This window comes from Magnolia sinica, chromosome 18 (genome assembly GCF_029962835.1).
Source record: "Magnolia sinica isolate HGM2019 chromosome 18, MsV1, whole genome shotgun sequence".
In the NCBI taxonomy this organism is placed as follows: domain Eukaryota; kingdom Viridiplantae; phylum Streptophyta; class Magnoliopsida; order Magnoliales; family Magnoliaceae; genus Magnolia; species Magnolia sinica.
The window spans coordinates 15,780,995-15,794,529 of NC_080590.1; the positions used below are offsets into that span (position 1 = coordinate 15,780,995).

Below are 13,535 nucleotides of genomic sequence, written 5' to 3' on the forward strand. Positions count from 1 at the left end.
CAACCTTTCAAATTTGACTCACATGGATGGCTCACTTGAGGAGGGTACGACCACTATCTGTGGTATATGGCAGGTTCACAGCGTCCACTGACTAATGAATAGCCACTCCGTGGGTGCGCCATCCAACAGTGGGAACGAGGCCTGCATGGTATCAGTGTCACAAATATTGCCTAGATTCTGAAAATCAACTCAGCAATATTTTCAGAATGCCACAAGTTTTAATATTTTCACGATTTTACTGCAAAAATATCATGACTTTAACAGAAAATTTTAACTAATTTGTTCCTTAGTTATATACTAAAATTTTAAAAACTATTTATTAGTTTATAATAAATATTTTTGAATTTTTATTTTTGGCAAGATTTTCGAAATAACATTCCGAGAAAAACCTCAAATTTTAAAAATCTACTTAGAAGTTCCTGGGAGCCAGATTGTTATGCAGGGTGCCCAATTCTATCAAAATGTCCCTCTAACCTTTGATGGTAAGTATCAACTGGTACAAACAGGTTTTTGTGGCTAATGATATGGGCGTATCGCAGATCAAAACAGCCTGAAACGGGGCAATATGAGCGGCAATACAACCCCATTTCCGTGGTGACTGATAAGGTAAACTGAAACCAATTTCCAATCCTTGGTTTGAACAAGTGCACAACTGAAATTTCAGCGAGAGAGAGAGAGAGAGAGAGAGAGAGAGAGAGAGAGAGAGAGAGATTAAACTGATATGTGACATTAATGTCATGTGAAAGAATACAAAAAGGTTCCAACATCAAAAATACATTCCTTACCGCAGATTGCTTATATTAAATTAGGCAATTGAAAAAATGGTTACCATAGAACAATGATAAAATCCAAAATCTAAAAATAACAACGGGGGTATATAAAATGGATTGAAAGGAAGGAGATTTCTTACCCTTTTCATCTCCCAAAATGCCCCCAAAAAATCTTCCAACTGCATCAAACAATACACCAAATGTGTATAAGAGATAGATTTTGATGGAGAATGTTCACATGCAACTTTTTATGTCGAGTATACAACGTTTTATTTTCAGCTTATATCTCACTTCAGTGGAACATCCAGGGCCGTAAGATGGGCAGACCATACCATGAAGGTCACCTGGCATGAAAAAAATGGAATAATCACCCATCAGGTGAGCCACACACTTACATTGAGTCAGACCATCAGATTGCAATGGGGTAGCCCGCCTAATGAATGGACTATCCACATTTCTGCCCAGGGTGATCATTTCTCCAAGTTGATAGTCTGGTGGTGTAGATGGTTCTTCTTCCTCCTTCAGTGTAGATGGTTTCATACACATGCACATTAAAAAATTACGAAGGGGGTCCAAATGTAACTCCTCCAATCAAATCATCAAAATCATGGGGGCCACCTTAGATGGGTCATAAAATGGAACTTGCACCGACCAAAGTGCTAACAATGATGGTGGTGGACATCTAATAGACAGCTAAACTGAAAAAAAAAAATGGTAGACTCCCAATTTAACAAAGAAATGGCTATTAATCAGAGATTGATATCATTCAATCAATCTGATTTTGGGATTAACCAATCTACAGTAGGTCCCATTATTTGAACAGTTCAATTTGTGTAGCATTTATGCCACTTCTACAACTTCCCAAGTGGAACACTACGTGAATTGTGCAAATCATCCCTTAATGGTGAATTGTGGCCCGTTGCGCCATGTCCCATGATTTGCTTTAGGAGAAAAACATCCGTTTTCATCAGGACAGAGCGTTGTAGGGAGCCCATGAAGCAAAAATAGCTCAGTGGGGCCTATTGTGATGTCTAGGTGACATCCGCTCCGTCCTTTAGCTACTCCATGTCATGTTCAAGCTTTCGCCTAAAAGTCAGGGAGATCCAAAACCCAAGTGAGCCACATCATCAAAGAAAAAGTGAGAACAGGAATGCTGACCAATGAAACCTTCTTAGGACCCGACACACTGTTTATATGCCGTCCAACCCATTCATAAGGCGAACCAGACCACAGTGAAAGTGAGAATCAAATATCACCTAATCTAAAACTTTTGTGAACCCCCCAAAAAAATCTTTAAATCGTCAACTTCCCCACCCCACTTTTTTTGTGGTGCGTCCCACGTTAGTTTTTAATCTGCCTAATTTTTTAGCTCATTTCCTAAAATGAGTTGTCGCAACTGTTGAAAGGAGTGGGTTTCACATAGACAAATCGAAGGGTCCCATATAGCTCTTTGTTGCATGAAACCCTATTAAACTCTCCCACCTGGATGCAGCTCCTCAACTGTTCTCAAAAGTGATTCTCCCCCATGTGATCCAATGAGTGTGCCCCCTAATGGGCAATTCGCACAAATCATATGAGCATTTCTTTTTTTTGGTTGTAGGCATATCGATCATTACAGTCTCTAGGAGTATCAAATAGCTTAAAAAATACCTCTGGTAAGGTGTGGTGGTTCATAACAATGTACTCATACTTCATAGACAACCCACCTAACTTGAAGTCGACAGGCTGTTCAATCAGGCCTGATCATGAGACCTACAGTCTCACTCCCAGCTCTCCCTAACCAAACCTTAGGATCCACCTAACCCATCAGTCCAATCCACAGTGAGTCCAGAGGAGAAGGTGGGGACTTGATCCCTGCAGCCACGCACGTGCCTTGCACATGTGACCAATACGTTCTGCCGAAGAAAGATTTCATTAGTCATATGGGAGTTCGGTACCTATGGCCTGTATCAAGTCATTACAACATCTTTCCTCCATAAAGCAACTTTTTTCTTTTTTCTTTTATTGATATATTTTTTTTCCATTTAAAATTTTGAATTATTACATCATAAATTCTTTTCCATTGTCCACATCACCACTTTCTTAAATACCCAATTACTGACATTTTTATAAATAAGCTTCCTTCTCTCATTTAAAAGAGAGTCCCACATTCCAAAATGAGTTTCACCTGCCCTCTCATAGCCCTTAGCCACCTTTAGTCTCTGCCTCTATCCTGCCACCAGGCTTTATCTCCGTACTTCCACCACTCTCTACACCATCTCTATCTCCATGCCCCCACTGTACACCACCCCCATCTCTACACCACCACCTTAGCCACCATTACAATGCCACCTTTAGTCACACCATTGCCATTCATAAGCCATTTAAATAAGGCTGTCAACGGGGCGAGTTCAGGTCATGATGCAGGACATGAAATTTAAATATGATATGCAAGATTTCAGGCTTAGAACACACTAATTCAGAAACAATAACATAAAAATTCCACGTCCCACACAAAAGTTCAAACATTCAAGCTAGGGGAATCAATGCGGGTCCAGGCCTACACAGGCTAGGATTGGATCAATAAAATTGTGGACCAAACGATGCTCAAAGGGAAATAGAAATCATCCACACATGCGCAGTAGTAACCAGTCCCTAATCCAAGGGATTCACGAATTTCAATTCAAGAAACCCTAGGGTAAGAAAATGAACAAATATATTAAGGATAATGCAATCTAGGGCTAGGGTTTATAAAAAATTGGTATAGAGGATAAAATAAGAAGAAAAAACAGTTCCCACACGCGGGTAACAACAATGGCCCAGATGCACGTGTGTGTGATCATGGCCGCACGTGTGTGGGACCCACTATTTAAAAAAAAAGCCACCTTGGCCCTGGTCGGCCAGGGATAGACTCTAAAACCCCCAAATTTCAGCTCGATCTGATGCACGGTTTGTGCGTGGTACTCTGCCGAAGTTTCAGCCCTCCTATAGGGCCAGATTCTGGAAATCTGCTGTAGAGAGAAAAACGGCTGCAACTATTGATGGATTTGCAGATGGAATGCTTGTAGGAGAAGAGAAATATGGATGGAAGAAGGTAAAATATATGGATGGAAGAGGGTAAGGACGGATGGGGATAGATGTGGCTTCGCACCACGGTAGTTAGCCCTTCGAAAATGAAGGGCTTTGCACCCACTTGAATTTTTCTACAACTCAGAAACTCAGAGAATAGAAAAAAACTTGCAGGAATTTTTATTAAACTTCAATGAATCAAAAGAACTACAAGGCGTGCCTATTTATAGGGAAAACCCTATACCCCTAAACTCACGCCATGTGCGCAACCTATTACTTGGCGATGAAGTAAACTAAAATAAAAACCAAACAAAGAAATCTAAAGTGTTCATGATATTCTAAATAATAACAATAAGCAAAACTAAAAATATGAAATCAATCCAACTAGTGGGCCACGATTATGAGATCCTATGATGGGCTTTTCTTGACTATCGGGCTCACTTTTTGAATCAAAACTCTGTCTTCTAACTAAGAGGCCATCCCTGGACGTCGTCATCGAGCCAGATCGACAGTGGGGCCCTCCTTCGTACGTACGTGCGTGGGGGGGGGGGGGGGTGGGGGGCGTGCGTGTGATGTCCCCATCAGGTCAGGTCCTATAGTACTCGTACCTGCACTAACCAAGTTCAGGTCTTGCCATGTCCGGGTCCTTTAGGGTCCGAGTCTAGTTCTTGAAGACCCAGACCTTGATCCGATCGAGTTCAGGTACCCATCGGGTTCCCTTTAGGCCTTTGCATCTAGGTTTCTAGTTGCATGGTTGGGCCCACCTAATCGATGGATTAGATGGCACACACATGTGCCACTTTAAAATTTGCATGGTGTGTAAATGGTCTCTCCTACATGCATGGCACAGAAAACATAATTTCTTTGGCTATAATAATCCGTATGTATTAAATATATATTTTTACTATTAAAACTAATTGGACTTTACCAGAGCTAGACCAGACCCGATGCTACCCAACTTTAACCAGGCCCATCAAATGGATTCGACTTGAACCCAGTGAGATCCATTTTTAACTGGGTCTAAAAGGTGCGACTCAAACCCAACTTGCTTCTTCTTGAGTCTAGAAAATGGGATCCGGACCCATTAAAATCAAGCTAGATCCAGTAGGTATCCATGGATTCGAGTACCCATTGGCAGTCCTGCATTTAATCCACCCCGTATACCATCCTAACCATCTACACCCCTTTCTAACCATCCACACCGCATTTAATCTACCTGTATAACATCCTGGCCATTCACATCCCTTTCTAGTCATCCATACATCATCCTAACCATCTAACACCGTCCTTAACCTTCTAGCCATCTCAAAGAATGGGGAGAGAGGGATTAAGAGCTTCAAAAGTCTTCTTTGAGACATGGAGGAGAGAAGAGTGGGCACATGGATAAGTGATAATTAGTGATTAGGCATCTACTCTCTAATCAAGATGCATCACATCACCCCACACTTAAAGGAAATTGTGTTGTTCTTCTTTCCTCCCTCAAACTCTAATTGAAATAACACTCGAGAATCCTACTTGAGAGCAAGAGAGAGAAAGAGTACAGTATGGGAGATTAAGAGATTCAAAAATTTCCATGAAACGCGAGGAGAGTGAAGCACAACACATCACAAGGTGGTAGTTCTAACCAGGCATTAAGTATTTGATCAAGAAGCATCACAAGACATATCCACTATTCAATGCATAAAGGGATTATGGCGTTCTTCTTTCCTCAAATCTTTAGATTAAGGCATCTCCAACAAAACAGTTATCACTAAGGCAAAGTATTTCTTCTCCTGGTTACACACCCCTTCTCTCACCTATTTTCTTGCATATTTATTTATTTACATAGTCACTTCCATTCTGCACATTCATTATCCTTTTTCTTGCATCACGAATCTTTGCCCGGAGCTCTAACCGCAATGTATTTAATCTTGTAAAGGCCTCACACCTGTGAGCAAAGAGGTTACTTAGCACCTCCCCTCTTTGTGATCAAGTCACTTCAATATCCAGAACCAGACCATAAAGTCAAGTCATACATTTCCTAATCAGACTGTCAACTCTCACCCTTGGGTCACGTTGCTCTACAAACTTGAGCCTTTCACGGACCGAGATTATTCCATTAGTAGTGACTGTTGAACCATCATCAGCTGTTGTTGCGCCCTGCCGGTGAGATCCTGCTAGTCTATTTTACATGTTGCTCCTCTGGGAATGTGACACTCTCTTCTAAATAAGAGAGAATGCTTATTTACAACGAAGCGAGGTACAATTGAGCATTTAGGAAAGTGGTAAGGTAAAAAAATAAAAAATGGTTTAAAAGGTTATAATTCAAATTTCTTAAATGAAAAAGAAAAAGTATTTTGGTAAAAAGGAACAAAAGAAATGAGTGGCTTTAGAGGGGAGAAATGTTGACATAATAATATAATATGGGTGGATCCAATGTGCCTAACAAAATCTGTCCTTGGTATGCGTGTTATCACATGCGCAAAGCACGCGTAGCCACTACACGATTAAACTCCTGTGTCCTCCCATTTTTATTGTAAATTGGATTTATGGATTAGGTGGATCTTAAGGTCCGATTAGAAAAATGTTAAAAGCAAGAAAGTGGGCCCCTTCCTAGTCAAGCCGGCCGAACGACTCATTGCCTTGGAGTTGGGTAGCGTCCGCAAAATTAGTCTTGCCCTCGGTATCCAAATATCGGCTAGCTAAAAATAATCAAACAAGGGATGATAATTCACAAGGATGTGCTCATGAATTATTAATAACATACATGTCCTTATAATTAAACCGCATGAATCATGGGATGTATTCGCTCATTATTACTAACATACATGTCCCTATAATCAAACCCTACGAATCATAGGCCCCTAACGTGGGTCATGATAGGAAGTTTCAGCAAATTGACGGCCAAACGGGCCTAATTCGTGGCTGACCTCCGATCAACGGCTAAAATGAAACATAGTCCCGGTCCTAATTCAACAAACAAATGGCCAATGATGAAAAAGGTCAGCACCATTCAGTCCTTACAAGTTTTGGGTTGCTGTCTACCTACAGTGGGCCCCATGGTTCGGACCATTCAATGTGAGGTACATCTAAGCAACGTGTACAATTCCTGAGCGCATGTGTATGCACTGTCGCACTGCCAGAGCCATCAAGTCTAGAAAGGACGCAGATTGCGTCATCCGTCCGGACGGGGCTGTGGGGTCCACCGTGATGTAAGTGTTTTCTCCACGCCGTTCATCGTTTTTCTCAGGCCATTTTACGGTATGATAAAAAAGTGAGGCAGGTCCAGGGTTTAAGTGGACCACAAAGTGGGGATTGAACGTTCACTTTGTGTTTTCACTTCATCCACGCCAACGTAACCTTATGAATAGGTTGGATGGTAAAAAAAAATCACGGTTGCCCTTAGAAAGGTTTCAACGGTAGGTGTCATTATCACCGCAGCTTCCTTTGGTGTGGTCCACTGGAGCTGTTGACCTGATTCATTTTTAGGATGATATCTTAAAATGATCTAAGATAATCTATGAACGGCATGGATAAAACACTTACATCACGGTGGGCCCCACAGAGCCCTGCCCGGACGGATTAGTAGGACGCAATCCGCGTCCGTCTAGAAACGGGGCGTCATTACAACCCCCGCGACCGATGAATACACCCGTACACCGACCCAACCACATGCAAGCGGTAGGACCGAATCACAACTCGGCAGGGTGATGAATCATTTCGGACCGTCAATCTATTTGTCACCCATGCCGTGGATGGCAAATGGTCAAAAAGCACTCTCGTTGTGTGATCCTAGACATCTGATCGGTCACCTTCAAAACAGTGGTAGACGACAAAAAATCAGTCAAGCCTCTACTTCAGTGATGATGTGGATACAAGTGATGATGCCTAGGTAGGGCCCACCAGATGGATGGACCTAATTGATACGGGCCACGCCACAACTGTACCAAGTAGAAACCGCTCTAACATATTCCGGTTCTACCGGCTCTACCGCATCATAACTGGAAAAAAATAATAAATAAATAAATCTGGGAACTTCGCATAGTGAGATGGGTTATAAACAGGCAATCAGACCTGTAAGTGTGGCATACATGCAAGTAAATCTTAACCGTCTAAATTGTAAGAGCTCATCTAGATGGACCAAGAACAAAAAATCATACTGATTGGTGGACAATTAGTGGTCAGTTAAAATGAAAAAATAAAAATAATCTGACGACGATCCTAATTCAACAAACAAATATCCACAAATCACAGATTTAGATTGCTCAACCAATCTAATCTTGGTACTAAACCTATGATCCCCACAATTTAGATGGTTTAATTGGACTGAGTTCACCCATTTTTTAAATGGTGTCATCATCCATCATATGCAGCATCCACAAAAGCGAGACCCACGAGCTAGACGGTGGGGATCACTCCCCACAAAATGGTGGTGAATAAGCACTTTAACCCTATCCGAAATCCCCAGCACCATTCCCCTCAAAACAGAGGAAAAGCAACAAGAAGAAAGGAAGAAAAATCCCCATTCCTACCCATCTCTCTTCAATCAAAATAAAATTTAAAAAAATAATAAAAAATAAAAAGAAGAAGAGGAACAATATTAAATTAATTAATTAACTAATTGAGAGAGGGAGAGAGAGATTGATTCTATCTGATTTTAATTTTTTTTTACTTACCTTTGTAAATGGCGGAAAAAGCTAATGCGATCTCTTCTTCGCTTCGCTGTAAAGCACAACGCCCATGATCGTCACCCCAAACCCCGTCATTCCCATCACCGTCACCGGATTTCTGAAAATCAGCACAGACACGACCGCAGCAACTGCGGCCTTGGCATTCCCAAGCACCTGCAGCGTCAGGGCGCTTGTATGCTTCGTCACTAGGAAATTCGTCAAATTCACCAAATACGCTACCGTAGCATTCCCCACCAGCAAGAACAAGATGAACGAATCCTCCCTCGCTTTCCTCACCGTCACCGATGCCACATTCCCTTCAACGTAGAGAGAGAATGGCAGCAATATCACCGCTGCCATCGGTGCCATGTACATGAGCAGATTCATCGAATGCAGCCGCTCCCCCTCCGACGTCAGCAGGATCCCCTGCACCACAGACTTCAGGGCGCGCCCGGCCGTCGATCCGACGCAGACCAGGAATCCAAAGAGGTGGAACAGGGGCTCGCTGTTGCTCGCGAGCACGATCCCCAGCACCACCGGCACCAGCGTCAGGTAGACCTCGCGCGATTCCTTCTTGCAGGTGATGATAAAGGCGAAGATGGCGGTGAAGAAGGGCGTCGTGGCGCCGATCATCTGGTTGAACGAGACTGGAAGGTACCGTAACGAGGTGTTCCCGCAGACCACCGAAAAGCAGAAGATTGCGCTGAGAGCCGCGATCTTGAAGAACTGGCGTCGGGAGACAATGGGCTGGTAAGGGACCAGCTCCAGCCAATGGATGGCTAGGATGCTGTAGAGTGCGCACGATAGCATGTGGAGGAGAGTGAGGAAGATGGGGTAACGATAGCCGTAGATGCTGAGGAGGTATTTGTTGAGGAGGAGGACGCCTATGTTGGATAGATACCAGGATGCGATGATCACAGCCGTTGTGAGGTTGGGGGAAAGGATGCCGTTGATGCTGTTGTTGTTGCGGACCTCGCTCGTCGGCGTTGCAGGGATGTCGATCAGCTGCTCCGCTTCGAGCCTAGGGTTACTGCCGCGCCGCGTCGTCCATGTCTGCGCGTGACCTTCTACCATCGCTCGTGACGGTGGTGGATGGCGCGGGGCTTTTGGATCTGAAGCCTGAAGGGGAGGGAGAAGGAGAACGATGGAAGGTTTGTTTGTTTTGTTAAAAAGGGAGATGGATGGATGGATGGCGTACGGGTTAGGGTAGATCTTATTCGACGGTCTGGATTTAGATGCGGGGATATGATAAGGAGGGATTGGCCGTCGGATGGTGTGGATGATTAGATTCGGTGGTGCCAAGAGCATGGATATTGCTTTGTCGGCATTAGTTTCCGCGGGTTCGTTTTTCCTCCGTCGCGAATTAGGATTCAGTCAGCATTGCCAGCCAATGGGCCCCACATACCACGTGGATTGATGATCAGAACTGTCCACATTGTAGATTATATTCTGTCAATACGATATTTACTCTGAACGCATGATTCTAAACATCACAATCTGTAGATGAATTTATAACGATGAAAAGAAAATTTTCAATGGATTTTCTTCAAATCTAAAAATCAAAGGTAAGGATCATCGATGAAGGGTAATTATTGTATAGTAACCTATTTGTATCAGTAGAAAGAATATGGACGGTTTAAATCAAAGCACCATCTCAGAATTTGGGTCCCAATCAGTAGCGATGCACGCTAGATGCTCAGTCGCGACAGAGGCAAAACGACCTTTCCTGTTACTGCATTGCTAAGTTATCATTGGTAGGCAGCGAGGAATTATTCACTAAGTGCTCTTCGGGTCGGAAACGGATTAGGTGGCCCTGACGGCCTTGATCTATTAATTATACATCGACGACGTCAATCCGTTTATTCAGATAAATTTAGACAAAATCCAAAAAATGAAGAAGATCTATATATCAGGTGGACCACACCATAGGAAACAATGGTGATTGAATGGCCACCATTAAAACTTTCCTAACGCCCACTTTAGTGCCCACCGTAATGTTTATTTTGAATCCAACATGTTGATCACAGACCTGGATGAAGGGAAATAAATAAATATTGGCTCGATCCAAAACTTGTGTGGCCTACAAGAAATTTTTAATGGTCAACCACGACTGTTAATTTGGTATGGTCCATTTGAGAATTTTTATCTAGTTATATTATGATATAATACCCTAAGATTATCTTCCAAAACTGATGGACGGCGTAGATATATACAATAAATCCATTAATGTGGGCCCCACGGTCAGGGAAGAACCTTGTTGGGTGAGCCCGAGGCCGCACCTAATCCGCTTCCCTTTGGGTCGAGGATGCCTGCATTCCGTTACCTCTGGTTTCAGTGATTTATCAGACCGTTGGATCTGATGCGACAGCCAAGAGGCTTGACAATGGGCCATGGTTGGTCAATCCAGACTGTCGGTTCTTTGAGTTACGGCACTGATGGGGCATGCTTCAAAAGTATCCCAGATTGGAAGATCTCAGCCACTAATACGAGTACTTCTTTAAATGCGGACCGCTTATTATATTCCCCTTCTTGACTGTCTATTTTACGACAGCAAATCGAAAGGTCACGATTATCTTATCGATTAGATTTTGTAGAGATAATCCAGCGACGTGGGGACCAGTCAGACCAATCGTCCGGATTCTTGAAGTCCGGGTCCACCACTTGTCAGAATCGAAAACCGTGCGTACTGTCCAAGGATGTGGGTCGGGTCATTAGCTATCTAGTTGCAGTCAAAGGTTTGACAGGCCAGGAATAGGATTTTTGTAGTGAGGTGTTTTGGGCATGGTGCGTCGCAGTGGGGCCCATTGGATCAATGGCCAGGATCAATGAAGCAAGAGTTCCATGAACTCCACTTGGCCAGACTGAAAATACTCGAGTTTTGTGTGAATCTCCATCACTGGAGGATCATACATTTCCTTATTGGTTATGTAGTAGGTGTGCGCAATCTAGAGACGTCACGTGCGAATTGAATGGATCTGGGATTGACTCCCAGACACGAGTAATATTCCTTTTTGGCCGAGCACACGAGTACGCAGTCCGTGTCCTGTTTGTACGGGAATCGACTACAACGCCATCTTTCCGCAGCCAGTATAACACCCTAGCTCCGTGAGACCCACCAATTGTATAAGTAAATCCAGTCCGTTCATCAGGTGAAGAACTTATTTTAACTTCACTAGAAAAAATCTCGGATCGATATAAATCTTATCTGGCCACATCAATGGGAGAAATATAAAACTGCTCCTAAAACCCCAAATTCAGGCGGTGTGACCCGGATGATTTTTAGATCAATCCGATTTATGTATATTTTCTTCAGATTAGTTCTTTAAATCTGATTAATGGATTTGATGAAGGATAAACATACTTTTGGCCCCACACACAAACATACGGTCAGCATCCCTTCCCCGTTATTCCATGATGTGTGGCTCAATAGAGTTATAGATCCGGATGATTTTTATTTTTAAGATATTAGATTCTATATAGAACCTGATTGATGGAGTGGATGGTAAGTATGAAATATGATGGGCCTCACATAACTTGTTTTTTTACTCGTAGGGTAAAACGGGTGGTGTTGTCTCGTGGACTATTCCGTCCGTCTTGCTCATCGTCAAACGTTACAATGTGCTGACGCGCAGGACTCTGTATTACTGATCAAGACCATTGATTTGATGGGCCCTACTAAAGTGCCTCTACCCTCTGAAACATTGTATCACAATGGCTCATTCTATATCACAATTGGCATGCTAAAGTGCCAAAAATAGATACATTTGGATGGTCTTGAACACCCCATGAGGAACATGCAAAAATGGATGGTCAAGATCAAGCAGAGGAAAACAGGTTACAGTCATCAACATCAAACATCAATTCAATGGTCCTCAATTTGGAGTGCTTATCATTCTAAAGAAACACTATAGTCAGACCGCGCTAACCATTGAATTTCTGACTTATAAGATGGACGGTTATGAAAATTAATAAATAAATAAAAAGACCAAAATCAGAAGGTTGAAGATTATCGAAATGGTGCGATTTGGCATTTCTCAGTATAAAATTGGACCCCCCAAAGTGTCAAAAGGGTCTTGCTGGTAGCATACAAACACTAAGAATAGATCGTTGCTCTTCCATACGGGGGCATCGGTTGATACCCGAACAACCCGACCAGTTTTCAGGACGTAATATCGGGTCCTGTTCGGATCAGAGTAATCAGATCCAATTAGGAATTGGGCAGTTTCGTCCTTCAAAAGAAGGTGGGAGGAATTATCTTTTATCAAACCCATTATCTCATCAGGATAGGATGTGTATCTTTCATCAAGCACATCTATCTCATCAGGATGAAATAAAGAAACGAAAATCGGTTTGATCCAAAACATAGGTGGGCCACAAGGCATGAAGTTAAGAAGTTCTTTGAACAATTTTACTTTGTTCGTGTCTAGCCTATCCGATTTTTTATCAGGCTGATTATCTTTTGTACGTGCGGTTCAAATAACGGTTCTCACTTAACGGACAGAATTTATTTACGTATACAAGATGATAGGTCCCACAAAGCTGGGGTGTTTTAAACGTTGCATTAAAGAGGCGCTGTAGACGATTCGAGTAGGATGGATAAGTCATAACCTCAAACGTCATGATGATTGGACAATTCTAACCTCCGATGGAGATTTCTTTGTCCAACTTAAACCGTTGCCTATTTTTCTAAGGCGCGACCCACCCTTCCTGCCATCGGAAGCTTGGTGGGACTCACCTTGATGTTTGCGAGGGGAGCCGATTAGGTGCGTCCCTGGTCTCCACCAAGATGGTGCGGACCTTAATATAGGGACCACCTTAATTTATTTATTCTATATCCACACCGTCCTTCTGTTTTGCCCATATCATGTTAGGGCATGAGCACGAAATTGACGAAGATTCAATTCTCAGGTGCATTATACTACAGGAAACAGTGCTTATTGATCGTCCTACCATTAAAAACTTCCCCATGCCCACCATAATGTTTATTTTCCATTCAACCTATTGACAAGGTCACATGAACCTAAATGACCAAACAAAAAAAAAAAACAAAACAAAACAAAACAAAAAA

At 42.7% G+C, this 13,535-nt stretch overlaps 1 protein-coding gene across 4 annotated transcripts; it reads right to left on the reverse strand.

Annotated features, from left to right (window-relative positions):
- Positions 1-707: 707 nt before the first annotated feature.
- On the reverse strand, positions 708-9,790 carry LOC131233805 (probable sugar phosphate/phosphate translocator At1g12500). 4 transcript variants are annotated; one of them, XM_058230610.1, is made up of 2 exons: positions 8,474-9,790; positions 708-949 (listed from the first exon to the last, which is right to left on the reverse strand). In XM_058230610.1, the coding sequence occupies exon 1, from the start codon at positions 9,773-9,775 to the stop codon at positions 8,495-8,497; it is 1,281 nt and encodes a 426-aa protein (XP_058086593.1). In that variant the 5' UTR covers positions 9,776-9,790; the 3' UTR covers positions 708-949; positions 8,474-8,494. The 4 variants fall into 4 exon arrangements, with proteins under 4 accessions (XP_058086593.1, XP_058086596.1, XP_058086595.1 ...); XM_058230613.1 differs by having other exon boundaries at positions 911-3,066; XM_058230612.1 differs by having other exon boundaries at positions 911-3,078.
- Positions 9,791-13,535: the final 3,745 nt, after the last annotated feature.